General features: G+C 37.5%; 1 protein-coding gene across 1 annotated transcript in view; it reads right to left on the bottom strand.

Moving 5' to 3' along the window:
• Window positions 1–23,246, bottom strand: part of EPHA6 (EPH receptor A6) — a gene marked incomplete at both ends in the record, with an annotated part of 502,842 nt that overhangs the window by 89,661 nt on the left and 389,935 nt on the right. Inside the window, one exon of the mRNA XM_084267717.1 lies at window positions 14,798–14,983. Coding sequence (XP_084123843.1) covers window positions 14,798–14,983 — 186 coding nt within the window. The remainder of the gene's footprint in view (window positions 1–14,797; window positions 14,984–23,246) is intronic.

Below are 23,246 nucleotides of genomic sequence, written 5' to 3'. Positions count from 1 at the left end.
CTATATCAAGTTCCCTAATATCTGCTCCAGACTTGAATTTACAGGGTCTGTCTGAAAACATGAATAAGACAAACACTTTGTATGGCAAAGCAACTGTTCAGGTCTCCAACCCTGAAGAGTTTATCCTTGTGAAAGACAATGAACCTGAAGTGCTGGAGCTGTCTTATGGGAATAAATACAAATTTAGGAATATTTACATGGAATGAGACTATTTTAGAAAATCCCAATTATACCAAGTTTTGGCTTTACTTACGACTTCTCTGGGAGAAAAAGCAAATGCTGAAAGAAGCTTACAATTCCTAAGGAGGAACTAATGAAAGTTACAGAATACTTGGTAGAATACTAACATCTAATTTAGTTTCCCTTGCTGCTTCTCAGCAAACAGGCAATTTGGGGGGCGGCGGGGGAGGGGAAGGGAATAACTTGAAAAGAGTTCTACAAACACTATAACCACGCATTTTTGTGATGTGTTAAATGTCAATGCATACTGAAGTTCTGGTTGCTGAGAAGACTGGTGTGACAGCATTAATATGATTAAGGCTTTTAGCAGCAATAACAACTGTTGTGTTGAATCATCTTTGTAATCTTAATGGAATAGTAATTGGAAATACTGTGCTTGTGTTATGGGATAAAACAATCTGTGTGTGTTTAAGCTGTCTATTAGATAAATATTTCTCAGTCAGTGCTTAAACTGAAAATAGCCTTAGCACAATGCTAAACAACTCTGAAATCTTTATGTAAGTATTTATAGTTCTGTATGTTACCCAGCATGCTGTTGTAAGCACTGTATGCTGTACATTTGGAGTTCATGATCAAGCATGCATTATCGAACTAGCTGGAAACAAAATACTTCAAAATTATAGTTTACATGATAGAGAGAACACTGTCTGCAATATCGGCCAAACCCTTTGTGATTTATTTTGTACCTATTACGATTTAGGGGGAAAACAAGCTCATTAGCAATTAGTAATTTCAGTTGTCTTTTGATCGCCCAGTTTTTGTAAGTTTGGAAGGAAAAATCCTGAGTAAAATCTGAGAATTCCTATGATACGAATCCTCCCATATGAAATGTTGATGGGGTCTTATAAACGGTATGCTTAAGAAGTTTCAGGGGCATTAAAATCTCTAGATGTTCTTTTTCCTGGTGTTTCCATAAAAAGAGAGATAATAGGTTTTAATTTTGTACTTCATGTTTAAAAATTGCAGTGAGTGAAATAGCTTTTCATGGGTGACATCTGAAGATGAATGTATTCATGCAGCCTGCTGTCAATTCTGCAGTTCTGCAATTAAAGCTCTGATTATCTACTCTTTTAACCTTGCTGGCCTGTAACAGTATGAACAAGAAGTAGGAGATAAACACTCTCCACTTTAAGAGAGCAATTAGTGTCATTGAAAAAGACTGTTTTCAGTTAAGAAAAACACTTGGGGCTGAAGTTCCAAAAAGTCAATTGAGAAAAAGTGATTTTTTTTTGTTGAACGATACATGTAGAGTATAAATTCAGGGTGAGGATTCCTTCTACTATTCACATTCATCTCATTCACAATTCACATTTCATTAATATCAAGGAGATTAAGTACAAAGGTTTCATTTTTTTTGGGGGGGGGTTACAAGCGCCAAGTGACTCCCTCAAATAAGTGATGTCAAAATTACAAACAGGAAGATCTCTATCATCGTGACCTCAGATGAACTCTCTGATTGGAACTGTATTATATGCTACTTTATATTTACAAGTCTATATGCTAGATAAATAACCCCTCTGTGCCTAGGCTCAGCAAAGGTCTCCCAGTCCATATCTGATAACCCGTGTTAGAAGCCAGACTGTAGCAGCTCCTGTAGCTATCTGATTGGCTTTGGCATGTGCACAGGCATTCTGCTGCTTCTTTTTTCCTTTTTTTTAAAAAAAATATAAAAAGCTACTGACCAAAGAGAATTATCTGTGCTCGTTAATTACCTTTTTGTGGATATCAGTGTACTCAGAGGTTTTTCTCGCAAGCTCAAAGACTACCTGATGTTAAGGGTGAATGCCATGAGGTAACATGTCTCTCATCTGATCTTCCTTGCGCTAGTTTTGGCAACAGTGATTCTGGCAAGATGAATATTGGGCAGTGTTTAAATACACCATGAAGTCACATTTTTCAATGTTGATAAAGGCATTCATTGAAGAATGGAAGTAAATTGCCACTCTTACTTGGAAGTAAATTGCCAATCTTACTTAAATCACTAAAACAATGTTTGTATGCTGAAGGGTGTACCCAACTATAGCTGAGAGGAAAAAAAAAGAAGAAAAAAAGGGGAGCGGAGATTCATTGCCAAAGCAGGGAAGTTCTTAATGGTCTAGGGAAAAATTAACAAGTTTCTGTTGTTTCAGGAAGAAAGGAAATCAACTGCTGAATTCTAGCGACAGTACAGCAGCTTGTCTCAGATTTCTACTATTATGAAAATTCTGTACTATGCTTCTCTAGAGGAAATATTGAAGTGAAGTAATTATCAGTTAAACTTATTTACTTTCAAATTTTATTCAGTAGAAATCACCTTGTTAAAGTTTAGTAGAAAAATGACAATATTTACCTACTGATATAGTCATGAATCTATTCTGGAATGTCAGACTGAATACTATTTGCCTCTTCAAATGTGTTTACAGGATTGTCATTAGTGTTTTGTGCTTGTATTAAAAACATACTTAAACTGAGTACTCTGTAAAATCACACCATCTTTAAAACGTGCTTTTAAAAATATGTGTATTTTTCCCATGTTGCTTCACTCTTTCAGTTGTAACCCCCATAACAGTTTTACCATCTCCTAGGCTATGTTTATCTGTAAAGAACTGTAAGATTCAAGAAGCAGCATTTTTTGCAGACTGTATTCCTTACCAAAACTTCAGAGTCTGGAATGGATCCCAGAAAGTTTCTATCTAAATTATTTATTCATCTGGAACCTGAACTATACGTGTATTAAGAATCAGAAAGATAATGATAGTCTGTGAAATGGATACAGTAAGACTCACAGCAGGGAGGAAGTGAAGAAAGGGATTTGGAGGTCAGAAATATACAAAGAACATTGTAGTGATGGGCTGAGTAAATAGTTTCTGAATACATGGTTTACAGATGAAAACTGTCTTCAAATTATGGTGGTATTCTGTGTGAATGTTAGTGATAGTGCTAGAAGATTGGTTGAAGCAGAAATAATTTATCTACTTTGGCTGGAGACGCAATGAGTGACATCAGGAAGCAAAACACGTGGGTGTGTGTTCACTGCAAACCTCTGTCATTAAAGCTCTCACTATCTCTTCACAGCAGAATGCAGAAAACACATGGCACTTCTCAACAGACTATAACTCAAACAAATCTGAACAGATTTCCATTGCATAATACAACTGTTCTGCTTCTAAATTTCAAAGATTTCTTGCTAGTCACTGAAACTGGTTACTTTCAGCAGCTTTTACTTCTGCACACAGCAAAAAGAATCTGCATGTGGGAAGCATGTCCCAGTTGGCAATCTTCCATACAAGTGCTTTGATTGCTGTGTGAGGGGTATGTGTCTGGTCTGAGGGAAAGAGAAGCTCTTCTTTACTCAGAGAAAATTATCTGCAGTTTGCTAAAACAAACTGGTATTACCTCCATCTCAAGAAGTTCCTTTTTAATTCTACTGTCTTTCTGTTCCATCCAAGGCATTACAACTTGCCCTGGTTCCAGCTGAAAGAAAGCTGACTTTCTTCCTGGCAGCTGGTTAGTGCTGTGGTTTGGATGTGGGATGAGAATAATGTTCATAACACACTGATGACTTTCTGAGTTGTTGCCAGGCAGCCAAGGAATTTTCAGCTTCTCACACTGCCATGCCAATGAGAAGGTGGGGGGCACCCAAGAAGCTGTGAGGGCACACAGCCAGGGCAGATGACCCAAACTGCCCAAAGGAAGGGATATACCATACCATATGGCATTATGGTCCATACATAACTGGGGGGTGGGCCAGGAGGCAACTGGCTCAAGAACTACCTGTGCATTGGTTGGCAAGCAACTGTGCTGTGTATCACTTGGGTTTATGAAAGGCAGGTCCTGCCAAACTATCCTGATCGCCTTCTATGACAAGGTGACATGCTTAGTGGATGAGGGAAAGGCTGTGGATGTAGTGTACTTGGACTTCAGCAAAGCCTTTGACACGGTTTCTCACAGCATTCTGATTGAGAAACTGACTGCCACTGGCCTTGACAGGCGCAGCCTCTGCCGGATAAAATACTGGCTGGATGGACGGGCCCAAAGGGTGGTGGTAAATAGAACAAAATCCAGCTGGAGGTCGGTCACAAGTGGTGTTCCCCAGGGCTCAGTCCTGGGTCCAGTTCTGTTCAGTACGTTTATCAACGACCTAGATGAGGGGATCAAATGTCCCCTCAGTAAGTCTGCAGATAACACTAAGCTGGGAGGAAGTAGTGATCTGCCTGAGGGTAGGGAGGCTCTTCAAAGGGATCTGAACAGACTGGATCGATGGGCTGAGACCAATGGGATGAGATTCAACAAGGCCAAGCACAGAGTCCTGCAGTTGGGACATAACAACCCTGTGCAGCGCTACAGGCTTGGGGCAGACTGGCTGGAGAGCTGCCTGGCAGAGGACCTGTGGGTGTTGGTTGACAGCTGACTGAATATGGGCCAGCAGTGTGCACAGGTGGCCAAGAAGGCCAACGGCATCCTGGCTTGTATCAGAAACAGCATGGCCAGCAGGTCCAGGGAAGTGACTGTGCCCCTGTACTTGGCATTGGTGAGGCCACACCTGAAACACCGTGTTCAGTTCTGGATCTCAACTCACAAAAATACCCCAAAAAACCAAAAAACCTAGTTGGTACCTTGTACCCATTTACTTTAACGAGACATGCATTTTATGAGGTTTGCAGAAGTACTAAGAGATATATATATATCCATCCTTAGGTAGCTAAAATCCATAGGACTAGAAAAGATTATTTGCAGCAGTTGCTTCATTTGATAACTTCTGTAATAAGGTTCCAGCATTATTAAATTATTTAGTTGTACTGAGTATGGCTTCAATCAATAGCACTCTGCCCCCTGGGTTTCTAAACACTTCATAAATGAACATTTAAGTCCCCACAATGGCCCTTTCATACCTCTAAGACAGTAGGCATATCCAAAGAATTGGAGAAAATGAAAAAAAAACCTGTGATGGTGAATGATAACTCTTCTGCCACAAGCAAACTTTAGACAGCATTAAGAAGAACTTTGCATCATATAGAAAATACCAGGGATATATTATTAATTTGACACACTTATGTATGTCTGAATTTAGTTAAGCAGTGAGAATGGTGGGTGTTTCTTTTTAAAAAGTAAGAATGGGGATGTAACTGTCATAATGATTACGTCACCCATCTTTCACCTTGTCACGTCAGAGAACCTGTATCCCTTGGTACCAGACATGGATCTAGACCCAACACCTGCTACGGGAAAGGAACACTAAATTTTAACTGTTACTTTTGATATCTAATCTAGATTTCTCCCATAAACGTTCAGTCTTAGTATAACATCTTAACTCAAAAGATCATGGAAGATATAATCTGGTATGATAAGGCTGCTACCCTGAGCAAGACACCTCTGTTACATTATTATCAAGAACCAAGTGTAACTCATGAAAATAGAGAGATATATATTCCCCTGCAACAGTTGTCTTGTCACTGGAGCCTACTATAGCTTTATTGTCACTCATTCTTTAAGTGACTGGTAGTATAAGAATTACACCTGGAAACTAAAAGACTAATGGTAGCACAAGAAAAAGAAAAAAGTAAACATATACAGTCTGAGGCAATGAGACCTGACATTGGTCCTGACTAAATTACATCACGATCCATACAAGCTTGTATTCTAAATTCTGCTCTGCGATTTCAGTTTTTCTGTCTTTAGCACTTTCCTCAAATATCCCTGGGCTACAGTTTCACAGTGGTGCTGATTAGGTGTAGTTAAAGGCTTTCATTTCCTACTTTCACATGATATAATCACTCCTGTGATTTGATGTTTGGCAGGTATGTGCTATATGTACTAGATGTTTCTCCATAAAAATGCGGTTAAAGTTTTAATTCTTGTGCTGCTCTCTGGCAGGAAACTGCCCATCTATGTTTCTGTATCATGGTTAAATTCAATAAAATTAACTTCTTTTGGCAGTGAAGAAACTAGAAATTCTTTTAAAGTCTGATTTTTCTAATAAAATTTTTGTCTTTATTAATTCAGTTGCCTTATCTTCTCCACTCCATAGCTAAAGTCCCCTAAATCAACAACTACTAAATTAATTGTGTTTATTCAATTATTCATCACTTTGCTATTTTCTAATTACATCAATTAGACATCATTAGGGGTTGGTAGGGGCCTCTGGAGATTGCCTAGTCCAAGCCCCTGCTAAAGCAGGATCACCTGCAGCACACTGCCCAGGATTGGGTCCAGGTGGGTTTGAATAACTCCAGAGAAGGAGACTCAAACACATTACCCATTTCATTTTCTGAGGTTCTTACCATTCACACCCAATTTTCATGGTTTGCAACTTCATACTCAACAGGCCTGTTATGGAGCTTCCAAAGAATGCTATATTTGTGAGAAATCATCATCCAAAGGTCTTGGTTGAATTTGCAAAACTGAAGTTATTATGACAGAAGGGGTTTTCCAGGTTAATTTTCTTCATCTACTGCAATGAGTAGAGATGAATAATTTTTTGGAAGTGTGTTAGCTTTTCTGGTTTCCTAAGCAACCAGGCGTAGTGACACCAGTAATCCCCACTGGTGTTTAACTAAACTGCATCTCTCAAAAATTGCAGTGCTGCTTCTAGTACTATAGAGGTATTTCCCATGCACAGGCGGATGGATATGCCTGCATATGACTGTCATCATGATCCCTGAAACATATAACAAAGTCCTGTATATATCCTCTAGATGGAATTAACTGAGAAGATGAAACAGAACACACAACTTTGGCATGTGGTAATGACAATTTGATTTCCAGTTCATTCTTGTACTGCTGATCTGTGCATGTTTTCACAATAACAAAAAGATAAGAGTTGCAAGTATCAAGAGGTACATCAGTTTCAATTTCACTTGATCAAGCAGTGCCTCATGAAGTCTACCACATCACAACAGGATAAAAAAAGATGACTAACTGGTAAAAAAAGTCAGACCAACTTAATTTCTTAGAACTAGGAAAAATAATCAAAACATTTGTAAATAGTTCTATCAGTGGTAAGCAACAACCTCCATGCATTTCTCAAGAGCAAATACCACACCAGTCTAATTTCTGCCTATGACAAATAGGTCTCACAGGTAGAAGGGTTACAGTGTTGCCATACATAGTCATGACCAGATCAATCACAGTTATGACAGTGCAGTATGCTTTCATGTTCTGATGAAACTACTGAGCAATCAGGGTAATAACAGCTGGGAAACTGTCCTCAGTGGTTCACTGTTGACCTGGAAAGATACAAAGATCATGGTCCAGGGCTTCTGCTACTCTTCTGTTTTCTCCTTAATGACTGGGGTACTGGAACTAAGAGTGTGCTTCTAAATCTGAGAAACATACCGAAGTGGAAGCATCTCCTGGAGATTAGGTGCTGCATGCAAAATGAATTGGCATGCAAGGAAAAGGGATGAGAAAGCACAGAACAAAATTCTGTGAAGACAAAGCAGGTCAATGGAGAAGGCAGTAAACAACCACACATACACATCCTGGAGGAAAGACTAGAGTGCCAGCTGTTACAAAGAGGAGGATCTATGGGCCATAACAAATTAAAACAAACCCAAACAATGGTTGCTATTGAAAACCACACATATTTGAGGATAAGTAACACAGTTTACATTTAAAATGATTATTTCCTGCTTGATAGAGGAAGGTAAGGCTCAGCATCCACTGTATCCACAGTTGAAAACCATAAAAAAGATATTAATTGACTGGAAAGAGTCCAAAGGAAAGCATTAGGGATGACCAAAGGTCTAGCAAACCTATACCATGAAGAAAGACTTGACAGAACCTGGGTGATTTACTGAAGACAGTAAAGGCAGTATAATGGTCCACAAATGTAAAATACTGCTGCAAAGAGGAAAGGCACAAACTGTTCCACCACAGACAGGAAAAGAGTTAATGGCCTTAAGACACAGTTAAAAAAAAAATCAATTTAACACTAGGAAGGTTAAGTATGAGGATAGTTAAACACTCAACAGATCACCCAGGGAGGCTGTGGAATCTTCACCAGGAGAGGTTTCTGAGAAGAGGATAGGCAACCATCTATTCAGACCAGTTTAAATATAATTGATCCTGCCTTGGGGCAGAGAGATGGACAAGGTGACCTCTCAGTGTCCTTCACAGCTCAATGCTGTATGTTCTGTGAATTACAAAAGAATGATTTATTGTTGAAAAATGGTACAAAATAAAGCATTTATTTAATTTGCCTTTTAAAAGGACACAGCCTTTCTTCCAGTTTGAGACTACTGTACTATTTAACAATTAGGTTGAAGCTTGCCAAATACTGCTTCTGATATATTCCAACTGTACTAGGTTCTAAGATACAGCAGAATCTCTCTTGGAAATCATTATCACTTATTCTCAAACTCAGCAACTATTGGTATTATTTTCAGTGAATGCACTTCACTTCTTGGCAAAGATTTAGCAACAACAAAGTTGCAACAGGACTTTACCAATATTCATGCATAAAGAAATGATGGTACAGTTATCAAAATAAATCAACACAGCTTGTGAATCCAGGTTATTGATTGCTTTATATACACTCTTTAACCCCCTCACTCCTTTACTTGTCAATTGCACTTGCAATTGTCATTTAGAATTGTTCCCCTCATTGCTTACACTGTTTTTCTACACAGGCAGCAGACCAGCCATATTATTGCAGCAAAGCTGTCAGCACAGTGTAATCTTGTCTCCCTCTCAAATTCATTAAATCTTCTGGTTACAGTTGTTAAAAAAAGCCCCAACCCTTCATATATCATCTACACATTATGACTATCTTGCCCTTTAACTTATTGTACCATATTCTTCTCTACTTTAATGGTGGAGGAAGAAATTGCACAGTTTCTCAGAAGATATATGGAAATGCAATCACTCGCAGTTAATAATGATGCTAATTATGGAAATTGATGACCATGTTTTCCTTAGAAAGGAAAAAAGAAAGAAAAAAAAAAGACTAGCTATTTCTTATCTACAAGACACTATCTCTTTATGGCTGTTGGTTGGAATGACTTTTGTCACCTATCACATCAAAGCACCTAAATATCTTTGAAAGTCAGGATCCTAGAGAAAGTGAAATCCTTTTTCTCATTCGTAACCTATAAAAGTAGAATTATAAAGGTTTAGTTATGCTAGATACTGTATTATTGTCAGATTAAGCTGCTGCTAACAAGATGTTAGCTGTTTGTCCGTTTGACAATATGCTTTTTCTTCATTGCTTATCGTCCTGTGAAAAATGTGACAGCAGATTTGACAGTTATAATGTATAGCTTCCTAGCTGCAAAATGGAAAAGCAAAACACAGAAATGTGACTGATCTGGACTTGAGGAAACCTAAATAGCCCTTTAATTTTTGAAAAAAACCCCAACAGATTGTAATGAATGAAAGAAAAAATGATACTTTTTCTCGAGGTTTTAAAGCTAATTTCTTTCAGTGATGTGTCATTCAGCAGAATTAAGTATTGTGTATTCTTAGTTTTTGGAAGCAACTTTCAACAAATAGAATGCATGTTAGTTTGTATGTGTTACCTGACATACCCACATGCATATGTGCTCGTGTCAAAATAACAGTACTATCAACATTACCAGTTCTCTGACGATAAGGTCACAAATCTTAGAATCACGGAATGTGTCAGGTTGGAAAGGACCTTTAAAGGGCATCTAGTCCAACCCCCTTCAGTAAACAGGGACACCTTTACCTAGATCATGTTGCTCAGAGCTTCATGAAGCCTGACCTTGAATACCTCCAGGGTTGGGGCCTCCACTACCTCTTTGGGCAACCTGTTCCAATGTCTCACCAAGGGAAACCTATCTTGCAAGGCTACGGATACTTAGTTTTGTCCACATTACAGAAATCATGTCTGCAGATCTAAATTTTAAGTCTTGATTTTGGATTATATTTTAACAAATTCATAAGTAAATTTGGTGAACTACGCAAATGGTGGTTGTGGTTTTCTGCGTTCATTTGCTGCCCACAGCAAACTGAACTCAGATACATGTTGTGCTATGTACCTCTGAAACAGGATACCAAGGAGAATAAAGGCACTGAGCCAAATCTAAATTTACAGCCCCACTTACTGAACAATTTATAATACAAATGAAATTCTGCTGTTTTGTGTGTCATTTTGTGCATGGCTACAATGGCTGCATCAGACAAATTCAGCTTTATGTCTAATGTCATGTAAAGCCCACTGGCTAGTATGACACACACATATATGTACTCTCACCACCACTGTGTGTCATAGGCGACTGTCCATATGCAGAATGGATGATATACAGGGACTAATAATCCCTGTGCTATGCATGGGAGGCACAAGTGCTTGCCAGCGCAAAGGGTGAGTTAAGGCGCTGGGTCTGAAGCCATTTTGGCCTCCAACAACTACATCTGTGCCTGAAGGTGCCAGTGATGTTTCACCGATGTTCCAAGATTACTGACAGAAGAAAATGTCAAGATTTGAAACTGGTTATACTGTAGGTTATAAACAAAACTGTAATGCTAACATAGAATTTATTAACTCTGCATGTTTTTTGCTGGTCCTAAGGGTTTACTTTCCAGAAACTGATGAGAAATACTGCAATGTAGGTCACATTTTTTGTGTGTATATTCATAACAATGATCAAATTTTGTAAGCTATCATGGCATAGCCTACTTCAGAGAGTCACCACTTAACACTTAAAATGTCAGTGTTTAAGCTTTGTACAGTAACATTTCTTGAGAGTACAATTTCGATATCCATGACCAAGGTAAGAATATTATAAACACTGCCAGAAATTTACCTGCGTCCTTCTGCCTAATAGCCAAGTATACAATGCTGCGTATAATAAACACATGTGCTGTGAAAAACGTCACCTTCCAAAATTAATTCAGAACTCCATTTAACAGCCTCAACCTATTAAAGGTTTGGAGAAAGGGCATCTTTTCATTATACTAAAGGCTCAATTGCCAAGAACACATCTTGACTGAAAAAGAAATAAATCCAACAAACTAAGATCATGACTACAATAAAGCACTCGCATGCATGGATAGTTTGCATTGATACAGTATTCCTCAGTACTGACAAGGCTGCACTTTAAACTCTTGTGTGAAACTCCATCAGGTTAAACTAACTATAGATACCAGTTAGGCTAGTGTAACACCAATGATTTCTTCCAATACTGTTATAGTAGTTAAAGGCCATTTTCTTCATGTCTCTTGTACAAAGTTATGTTGGCAGTTGCTTGCTGTAAGAATAGCTTTAATTTACTTTGTGGACAACCTTTTATAGGAAGTCTGCAACATAGACTTTAACATGATGTAAAAACAGAAGACTTTTACAGCCCAGATCTCAGAGCTGGTAGCATATGTTTGCACTGAAGAAAGAAGTTTTATTTTTCTTACACTTGTTTATGACATAGCAGCAGCTTGGACAATGACTTACAACTCAGCTGAGCGTGCCTTGACACATCCAAGAAGAGGTCCCAAACTTACCAGTGTGCTAATATGACTTGAAAGGGACAGGGGGATGTTTTTATAAAGTGCCTAAGCACCTCTTACCAATTTGCTAGGCAAAAAGCAGCCTTTTATGCAAGGTATGGTGTTGCTAAAACGAACCAAACAGAAATAGTTTTCCTTGCAACTTCTGATTAGCAATGTAAGGCAACTACTGGATCCAGATCTTCTGTGCTATGGTGTATTTGCCTTGGCAAATTGCCCTTGAAATGAACTCTCTGTTAACAGAAAGCTCGTGCTACAGCAACTGCTCTTCCTACAGCTCTCTGTGATTAGGGATCGCAGTTAGGACGAATGAGAAATGAAGCAATCAGGAAAGAGGATTAAAACTCTGTTTCAGACCTACTTTTGAGCAGGCTTAGTTTAGCATTTTTTCATCTGCACAGTACATATTCCATAGCAATTTTGAAAACAGTATAATTTAAAAGTTAACATCTGCTTAGCTGGTAGCACCAGATAAATGCTCCCATTTGTAATGAACAGGGGAATTAGTTATTGCCGCAGTCAATAGCTATCGACTTGGTGAGCACTTCTGCTTATTACAATCAAATCCTTTTTCGTTTCTGTTCAATCGTCAATGACACTGTAATGGAAGGCACTGCTTGCAAACTGTTGCAGTATGCATTGGCAACTGGTACAAGTTAATGACTAATGGTTACAATGAGGAAAGCATGAGCTCAGCACAGCATTACACTTCTATTAATCAAAGTTACTGCATCTGATGTGCCGTTATAGGTTAGCGGAACTGTAATGCACACCAGATAAACGGTTTCTGATGCTACTAACCTGACTTGCAACACAAACCACTTTTTAATTGTGCTATCATAACACAAATCATTTGGCTAGGACAAGGTTCTGTCTGATTTTTACAGCACACCTTTTAGTTAGAGGAAACTTGTGTCCTGTGTTGGCTTGCGCAATCCTAGATTCTACATGTAGAGAAATGCAAGGTAACTGTTCTGCTCCCAGCTGAAGCCATGTTATTCTCTAAATTACACAGATGGGGCATATAAATGCAAGGCAAAATCCTAAAGATAACTGGCAAAAAAGAAGCATAGCAGAGTGTGTGTGTCCATTGGTAGCCTGCCTCCTAGCTACTTCCCTGGAGCAGAGCAGTACTGTGCAGCTTCTTGCTTTACACCTTACATAACTCATACTTTGCATGGCTTAGGGCGAAGTCTGTTGATAACTCTTGTGTTTTTTTCATTTTATAATTATGGTTGTATAATTGTTTTAGTTTTTTGAATCTGCCTATTCCAAAAGTAATTTCTTTCAAACTTTCTTCACATATAACGGAGATGTATGTTTTTGTGGGACAGTGTGACTACAGCAGTAATGCATGCTATTCTTATATTACCTATATGGAAACATTCCAAAACAGTAATAAAGTTTGTTGACTCCTTAGAGAAAAGCAGAACTGCTAACGATGACTTCTTGACTTAAGATTATCTGTAATCAGTGTTCCTGTTCTACTGCAATGTCGGAGCACTGATTTATCTGTTTGCTACTGTTTTCTTAATGCAATCTTCATTTCTCTCTAGACTGATGATGAGACATTACAGAAAGAAAATTTATAAATGTGGCAAAGATTAAACAATCATGTCATTGCCAAGCACATTATCCGTACCCTGTCTGTGCCATCTAATTGGATTTAAACAATGTTCGTAAATCACAGCCATGGGCCTTTTCCAGAACTGAGACATACAAGACTAGGCCTGCCACATGGATCCTGGTCACACCTGTTATACTGGTTCACAAACTGCCCATGTTGGTGAAGACTGGTGGAATTTAGTTGCTCTTACACGTCTCATTATGGAGCAAGGTTCTAAATGCAATTAATTAAGTTCCTACTTATTTACACCTCTTGACAAAGATCTCCAATGTTACTCAGCCAGTGTTAACCGATGTTCTTGCTTGCTGTCAACAGAAAAGTTACTGATGGGAGAGTAAGGGAGGAGGCTAAGCCATATGTTTCCAGAAGTCTGCCACCTAATGGCTTTTGTTAGTCAAGTAATCAAGCATCCCTAAATAATAATTAATTTATCCTTGAAATCCTGTCTGAAGAAAAAAGAAAGATCCTCTTTATCTTAATTTAGAAACAGAGAAACACATTTGAACAAGGTCATCCCATAAACCTAGTGAAGTTACATTCCAATGACATGAGTTCAGGAACTATATTTTCCTTTTTGTTCTAGTACACTGTGTTTTCTAAACATAGCTTTTGATATTGAAACAAGGTGGAAACTGGAAATATTCCTTAAAATTTTATTATAACTGGGAAGGTAAGAGGACATCACTATTCTATACAACACTTGATCTTTAGAAGAAAAATAGAAGTACTGCAAATCAGGAAACACCAACACTCACTTGAGGCAATGTCTATGAGAAGAGTACACCTTAGGAATTTTTCAAGTCATTGCTGCAAAATGTTGGCATTAAAGAAATCACATGCATATAAATTAACACTTAAATGATAACTAGATATTTCAGAAAAGTCCATGATCCTGCTCAAAATGCTAGATTTCAGAAGCAAGGGATATCTCTTGACAGCTGCAACAGGTATAAAAAGTAAGACATTTCATAGATTATTATGGAATTTTAGTGAATAATTTGCAAGTGTATGGCAAGTTTAAAAGAATTTACATTTTATTTCTTTAAAATAGGAAATTTATTTCCTCTGCTACTAAAATCAGTAAACCACGATCAAATAAATGAGTGCTTGTGTGAAAAGAAGAATGTAGCTACTACCTTACAAGATGATTTGACTTCATTGTCAACTCAAATACTTTTATGGTTTTCTCTACTGTATTCCACGTACCTATAAGCAAACTCTATATTCTATTTCATAGGAACTTGTAAAGTCTTCATTTGTATGAGGGGGAGTTTTATTAAAAAGTAAAAAGAAGCATTTCTAATTGAAAACAGATAGGCTATGCATTTCTTATTATGGTCCCAAACTCTTCAGTATCTACTAACCCTTTCTGATTTGTATCATTTCTGGGAATTGCAATCCATATTGAATGCTGAAATAAAGCTTAATTTTGATATTAAGACACACAGAATGCGAAAAACAACAGAAAAACTAATAATAGTAACTTACTTTTTGTAACAACTCCTTCAAGGCGAATTATATTTGGGTGATCAAACTGTCCCATGATACTAGCCTCTCTCAGGAAATCTCTTCTCTGCCTGTCCACATAGCCGCCTTTTAGAGTTTTTATTGCAACTGGTATCTCTCTTTTTCCTGGTGTCTTTAGACGTCCACTGCATACTTCTCCAAACTCACCTTAAATAGACAAAATATTTGTTAGATCACTCATAGAGCTTGAAATACTATGTTACAGTTGGTATTTCCGAACTTAAACATCTTATTTTTCAAAATAGCCTTCGACAGGTGTATTAATAGTTATCTTTTTAATAGTTCAGAGTAGTTATTCACAGTTGTCAGTGAATAAATAATGCAAAGATACTCAAGAAACTCACACAACCCATAGAAGTGGACAGTATCCCTGTCAGTGAGAAATAATGGATGGGAAATTCAAGTTCCCAAGTTCTATCACATTCCCGAAAGCAAACCATTCATCATTACTTCACAGCAAATAACCCCCTTTCCTTTGAGCCACACCATCAGATCATGGGGATGTCTACTTTCACTGTAACAGCTAAAAAATATCTGCCCTCCACAGTGTGGTTCATCTTGCTGTTCTGATACTTTGAGACTGAAGGTTGGTATCAGTACGCTTGTGGTGCAGCTGAGCATTCTATGGTGAAGGAATGTAACAGCGCTTAGTTTTTAATTCTAATGATGACAAAGTAACTTTCTAATTGTAGCAATACATATCTATAGGGGTGTTGTGCACCAAGACCTATATGAAAAGAAATGCCATGAGAATATCAGAATATCTGACTATCCTCCAGTTCTAGAAAGCACTTAAAATGTACTTAATGATATTATGCTCCAGAAAAGTACCTGCACATGGTTTGTTTAAATGGATTTACACACCTAGTTCAAATTAATCCCATATTTCACTGAATAAACAGCCAAAGCTCCACAGTTTCAGCAAATCAGGACTGAGTTGTGTAACAAGAAGAATGTTAAAGCTTGCTTCATCTGGTATTTTCCTTTGTATGTAAGGGCCTTTGAAGAATGTATGTCTCCTCACATTCCCTTTACACATTTACTAATGATGTTTGTATGGAAATCACAACTTTCTTTTGATCTTGAAGCTGCTCCAAAGTTATTTAAAGCCCCTACCAATGTAGCCCAGATGACTGTAGGTTAGTTTTTAATGAGTCATAATTCAGTAAATCAGAATCAAAGTTCACAAAAATATTTAAAAGGAATTCTCAGTGCAGGGTACTTCCGTAGCAAAACTAAATTCCCTACCCCAGTCATTTTGGAATCAGAGTTGCTGAAAAAACCAAAAAAATGAGTCGTAAACAGATATATATTCAATTGGAGGAAATAATTTGTTACTCCCTCCACTGAGTTCTGTCTGAATGAGTTTTCTTTAAACTTTAAGGACAGAACAATAGAAAACAAAGTAAAAGAATAGTGTGTCTTCACATATGAACTTAATCTACAAAAGAGAAGCCTGAAAGACAGAAGCATCACTTCAGAAAATTATAACTCCCATATGTTATAGGATTAGAATGGATATTGTCATACAGCTTTTATTTTATTAGGTTCTGTCACTTCCACTAAAATAAAACAAGGTTTTATTATCCAATAAGATTCAGGAAGAGTGGAGGGATTAAAAAAACAATTTCACAGCTTGTCTCTCACTTCAAACCAGACATCAAGTACAAGAGTACAATTAACAGATGCTGAACATAACCTCTGAATAAATCAGAAGCTTCTTGAGCAGCTAACAAAAGCTAACTGTCCTAGGTCATCTTTCTAACAAAACACACTATTTTTTAAAATTTTTACTTAATTAAAAAAAGCAACCAAACAAACAATCAAAGCATGTGCTTCCCTGAAGATGTGTCCATATGTGTGAAAATATATGTCACCAAACTAATGTTCTGTGAATCTTGTTACAAAAGAGGAAGTTGGCTTGGGAGTTTCCACTATGATTTTGGCCCTTTAGCTCTTAGACAAAAAAGTTTGTATTCCTGGCTACTAACACTGAAAAAGTAGTAGTTAATTTGATATTCCATCTATCAAGACTTCCCCTTGTCCTGTTTCTTTTGTCTTTTTTTTTGATGGATAATTTCACTCACTTGAGATACTGGGATTGATAAACCTGTGAACTTAAAGACCAAGAGAAATTTTTTTAATGATATGTTGACAGACAGCAAATGATTATCAGCTATTACATTTAGCAACCTAAGGTATGTGTAAAAACTTGTAGTTCTGCTTTGGATTAAATGGAGATCAGTATCATTTAAAACACTGAACTATTTACATTAAGAAAGCATTTGACAAGGTTTCATCCCAGAATATTTTTCTACACTTTTGTTAAGATAAAGAATTTTGCATGATTTTAAGTCAAAGGGGAATGTGTTCAACAAAAGAGACTTTTAAAATCTAAGAATCTTCTAAGTCTCATTGCTCAAGTTTGAAGATAAACAAGACAAATGTTGACCCTGGAGCAGTAAAGGTTCATGATTGCATGTGTAATGAGTAGAAGCTAAGAGCCAGATGTCAATGGAGCTGACATCTTTCTTTGCTCCAGGGAAAAAGCTGCTGATAACTATAGAAAATAATAGAGTTCATTGCTCAGTTTTAATAATGTGTAAATAATCCCTGGTTTAATGATATAAACCTCACATGTCTTACTGCTTTTTTAAAAAAAGAAGCTAATTCAGCAGTCTAGAAACTTGCCCTATGCAAACCACACATCCCTTTTCTCATCCAGTCATAACATATGTGTTATCTAAAATGAAACAGGAATAGTCAGTCACTTAAAAGTCTGATATGCAGTCTGGTATTACTACATGGGATCAAAACAAATATCTTACAACACAGACAGCTGCTGTTGAGAGAACTGAAAGGTCACAGAACCAAATACAGCTCAACTAATTTCTCCCAGTTTTAGTCATAAGATCTGTGGGAGAACTAGCAGAAGATTTAGACTATAAAAAGAATATAGTCTACTCTGTGAAAAACTGAAAAGTTGGCTTCTTCCTTGGAAAGCAAGGAAGATAAGAGTGAAAGTACTAGGACAGACTTCACAAAATATGTTTGGGAATTCATAGAATCATAGAACATACTGAGTTGAAAAGGACCCATAAGGAATACTGAGTCCTACTCCTGGCTCCACACAGGACCAGACAAGTCAGAGCATGGGACCAAGCGCGTCGTCCCGATGCTTTTTGAGCTCAGCCAAGCTCAGTGCTGGGACCCCTTTCCTGGGGAGCCTGTTTCAGTGCCCGACCACCCTTTCAATAAAGAACCTCTTCCTAACATCCAGATTAAACCTCCCCTGTCACGGCTTCACACTGTTCCCTCAGGTTCTATCACTGGTTACCAAATGGATGAGATCGGCACCTGTCCCTTCACTCCTCTCTGTAAGGAAGCCATAGACCACAATGAGGTCTCCCCTCAGTCTCCTTTTCTTCAGGCTGAACAAACCAAGGGTCTTCAGCCTCTAATTCCTTCCATGAAGAGGTGCTGAAGCCTTAAACCAAAGAGCAAGAAGTGGTGGGGAAGAAAATTGTGTCATGGACGGGACAAAACCAAACAACATGATGCCAGTAGGTACAGCAAGCTCAATATAAAGAGTGCCTGAAAGGGACCAAATGAATAAAATCTATAGCAATGAATAGATGGCAAATTATGGGAACCAGAAAAAAGTAACCACATGGTCTTTCTCATGAAACAACAAGAGAACTCATGGAATATTTAATGCTAGTGATAAAAAAACCGGCAAACCTCAGCCAAGAGTTTTGAATCCAAGAATATAATGAAATTAAACGATAGTATAACTTTGTCATATGTAGCAAATAAAAGGGAATGGACTAACCATTTTCATAATTTAAAGTGCAACTAGAATCTGAACTTCATTATATACCTTTTTTGATGGATGTTACCATGAGAAATAGTAACCATGAGAAATAAGCACTTAAAAATAGGTTGTTTTGCTTTCAGTATTATAATCTGCTTGCTATTATGAATATTTGATCAAAGTGCAAGTTTCATTTTGGTTATAAACTGTTTCCCCTACTGCCTTTACCCTCTGATTTGATCCAAGATACCCACAGAAGTTTTTCGAAGACTAAGAAAACAGACCATTATCAGCTATTAACCTGGATAACCTTTGATTCAATCAAAAGGTCTACAAAACAGTGCTTTTTTTCTCCACTAAACCAGATGTAAGGTAGGAGATGATGGGAAGCCTCTCAGGGGAAGTAACCTGACTACACTGCCATTTTGAATATGGATTTATGTGCAGATATTGTTACTTTAATGCAGATCTCTTGCATGCAGATATTGTTACTTCAATGCAGATCTCTTGCGTCTACACATGGAGTAATTAAAGCATGAATAATTTAGAAAGGACTTTGCAAAGTCTCTTTTTGACTTGCTTTATTTGCACCAAAGTGCCAGAAGGAAGGATAGTATTTCAGAGAGCTTGCAGAGGTAGTGGAACACCAAAAGCATGCCAGAGGGGAAGACTGGGAGAGCTGAGATCAAAGTTTGCAATTAACTGGCTCTGTAGAATAGAGTGGCTGCATTCAAAAACGTTAGCTCAGTAAATGTCCACCAGGAGGACTTGAAAGAGGACTTTGACAAGAGTTGCCCCAATTAATTTTTTTCTCAAAGTAATCTTGCGAGCTCAGCAACCTTTCTTAACTCGTTGCTGCTTTGCATCTGCTATGAGTATCTGCCTAACGCTAGGAACTTGAAAAGGAGTGTTTATTAAATCTACATCTGAATGTATGGACATTCTCTTTTTATTTTGGCTATGAAGCCTTTGCTTGCTGCAGGCCAAGTGTCATCTTGGTCTTTGTAACTACTAAAGGCAATTTTCCAGTCTGTTGTTACTGTTTGAAGATCTTGCTACTTCTTCAATTTTACCATTTGTTGACACATCCCCTGAGCCCCTTTTAAATATCTGAGGGGCAAACATCATTATGTGGAGCAGTCAGTGTGTAAGCAACAATTTTAGATTCTTGCTCATTTTTTACGTCCCATAGTACCACCCTTAGATTCCTAGCCCTTGGCGCCAAAGGAACAGACACTGTTGGTATTAACATGGCTAATAAATGCTTGCAGAGAAATCCCAACGTCTTGCATGGCATTCAGATGTACCTGTACAACAGATGGCAAGTAAGTAAATGCATTCAGGGGCTCTTAGATTTTGCACTTCTAAGCAGACACTGAGAGGTAGGACAAAAACAATAAATATGAAGTCTTTGTTTTTCAAGTCTATAAAGTTTGTGTATCTGAGGTATGTGGTGCAGTTAGGAGCTTTTAACTTTTAACAGTGCAATCAGAAATGAGATAATCAGTAGCTTTGGTTGAAAATACTGCTTCTGATTGGATAGTTGCAATAGGTTACTCCACAGCAAATAATATAATGTACATTTATAATTATAATTACTGAATACTTCAAAACATAACTTGGGTACAGAGTTGGGCAAGCTGAAAAAAAGTTAGAAAAAATACTTGTGTTGAATGCGAAAGCCATTCACACTGCAACTAGTCAATTGTCAAGGTTTTGGGTATGACTTCTTCCATTGAAAAAGCAAATTTGAAGCTGCTTACAGGAAATGACCAGAAATGCTAGGAAAAAAGTTTCAAATATTTGTTATGTTCCACTTTGACATTTTCAAAATGAAAACTTTTATTAATTAAATGGAAGTTATTTTCATTTTGAAAACCTGTGAGAAATTCAAAATGAAAATCATTAATCAAAATAAGAAGTTCAAGCAAAAAAATTTAAGACATGGATCAATTAATGCACATCTTAAAAGATTTTAACGTTTCATTTTGCAACAGATTTTAATTTTTGTTTCACTTAGGTGAAAATTCTAAATGCATTTAAAAAATAATTCACCTATGGTAAGAAATGCGTTTTAATCTGCAAAATTTAATACAGAATTAGAGACAAGGCATAAAGAAAGCTTTAGGACTGCTGTGAATTGTAATGATATGTTATGTCCCCCAGCAGCTATCAAAGAACTCTGTGAGAATTTGTACTCTCTGTGCGTCAAGCATGGCGTTTAACCTGTACCTTGCCTGCATGGAAATGGGTTTAAATTTCATTGCAACCAGTTTGCAAGTCCTCCTAGGCAAATATCTTTGGAAATGGCAGATTACCCAAGTAATTTTAGAAGAGAAAAAATACATAAACATAAGCTATGTCAAAATGAGTAAAAACTCAATCTCACACATAGAAGAAAATAGAGACCAAAGCTGAGTAAAGAATTTTCATAAATGAATTAAGTTGAGAATAAGGACACAAGTTTCATTAGAACTAAAATCAATAAACTCAATCTTTGCCTGTCATAGTAAACTCCTTTTAAATCAGTAGTCCAACGAGTGCTGAAAGTAGTTCAATATGCCTTATAATCTAAGGCATGAATATCTATAGCATGTCTGAGGGAAAGGAAGAAATAAAAGAAATCAGACAGAATGCTTTCTGCAGAAGTCAGTCCTCTGGGGCCCCTCTCAAGCTCATAATTCCAATGGTGCACAGTGCCAGCTACACATTATCTAGCCCAAGCAATCAGGTAAACTCTAAAGTACTCTGGTGATATGGACTGCAGCGTGAAACAGAATTTTCTTTCTTACTTTCAGGTTGATACTTTCTCTCCCCTGTTTGTTAACAGGACAGGTTTTATTTCTGTTGCTTCATTTGCACGACATTTTCTAGTGCATAAAACCCTTTTTAGCAACACTGGAGACATTGCTATTGCTATCAGTGTAGTAACGTATCATTAAATGAGGGATGTCAACTGAAAAATATCTCCTTTCTTGAGTGACTAAGATATATGAAATAGGGATAAAAAAGAAGTATTGCAGTGCATTGTGGCTTCTGATAGTAATTTTCCAGGCAATACTTACTAGCATGAGTTCTTTGGAGGGCTTGCTACAAGAAAATTATTATTTTTTAACTCTGCCCCCCTTCCACAAGATGTAACTCTGATTTTTGCAATCTGTTAAGGATTATATTGAGTTTTTCTTCATGGCAATGAAGTTAGAGAAAGTAAATAAGATAAAAAAGAAAAAAAAAGCATTTGTATGTTAGCTGTTACTTTGTAAGTAATAAACCAGTATTGCTGAAGAAAGCCCAAAATGGGTATTGGAGTATTGAACATACTAATTATTGCTACTAAAATAAAATTACAGTGATGTGAATCCAAAACATCCTTGTAGTCAGTATTACAAATACCTTTAAGACAGTAATTAACAAATCTCAGTCACTCTTAATATTTAAAGACACAGAGAAATATCCAATTTGTGTGCATTGACAACAGCTACAGTGTGAATGTCTTTCACAGGAGGAAAAGAAAGTTTAGAACTGGAATCAGAGCTCAGGATTCTGTTTGTATGTTAATCAAACTTTCTGACACAGACTCTTAGCTCTCCCACCTTTCCTTTCTGTGAGGGCTGAGAAATGATTAATGCTCCCCAGCCACTGACATTGTGTGGGTAACAACACAGAGGATGTAATGCACCATAGGAAATTCAGATTCTCCTTGTCAGTCTGTTTTTTTACTTTAATTTTTTATAACTGTAAGAAATGTTGGTAGGCCTTCTGAATGACACGTTGGTCACAAGCCATATATTGAGATCCACTAGTTAGGTAACTTTGTAAGGCCCTTTTCTGGCCCTGTTTAACTCTTCAGTAAACTACAACTGGTTAAAACAGAGAGCAAACAATGTCAGGACCTGGTCAATAATGACATGCTATCTGCCCTAGAGAGTCAGAACACAAGTTACAAGAAATGGTTTTACAAGACTGATCTTTTCAAGTGTTTCACTTATGCTGTGTTAACCACAGAAGTGTGTTTTCTGTCACCGCTGAGCTGCCACCAGGACTGCTAGTGGACTCCAGACAGCAGCCACAAGTCATTAACCCTGAAAAGGCTTTGCAAAAATGAATGTGTGAGGGCACATGCACAGCTCATTCCTCAGCAGCAAAACCTCACACTTAAAGCAAAGTAAAGGTAAGGGGGTAACAATGCACAGAATAGACATGCCTATAAACAGATATCATCAGCAAAGGGTAAGATCCCTGAAAACACATGTGACGTTGTCTCCCTTAGCAAAAAAAAGGCCAATATGCATAGGGGACTAGTGAGCTTCTGAAACTAATTTTCCAACAGCTGTCAAAATGGCCTGCATCCTCAATGAGATGTTCCTAACTGAAGTTTAACACCCCATAGACAAAAACAGGGTCTAAACCAATTGTTCAAATTTGGACACATTTGGACAAACACCTAGCTTTCCCATTCACCTGTTTCCCAGCTCCACATCACCTTTCATACACCTTCTCATCAGAGCTTCCCCTTTCCCACCTCTGTCAATGATTTTTCTCCACATAGCTACAGGAAAGTCTGTCCTAAGCCAGCCTCTCCTTCTCCTCTTGTAG

Source organism: Gallinula chloropus (genome assembly GCF_964237585.1).
Source record: "Gallinula chloropus genome assembly, chromosome: 1".
Taxonomy (NCBI): domain Eukaryota; kingdom Metazoa; phylum Chordata; class Aves; order Gruiformes; family Rallidae; genus Gallinula; species Gallinula chloropus.
Note: the sequence above shows the minus strand (reverse complement) of the source record. Positions and strands in the feature narration are given on the sequence as shown.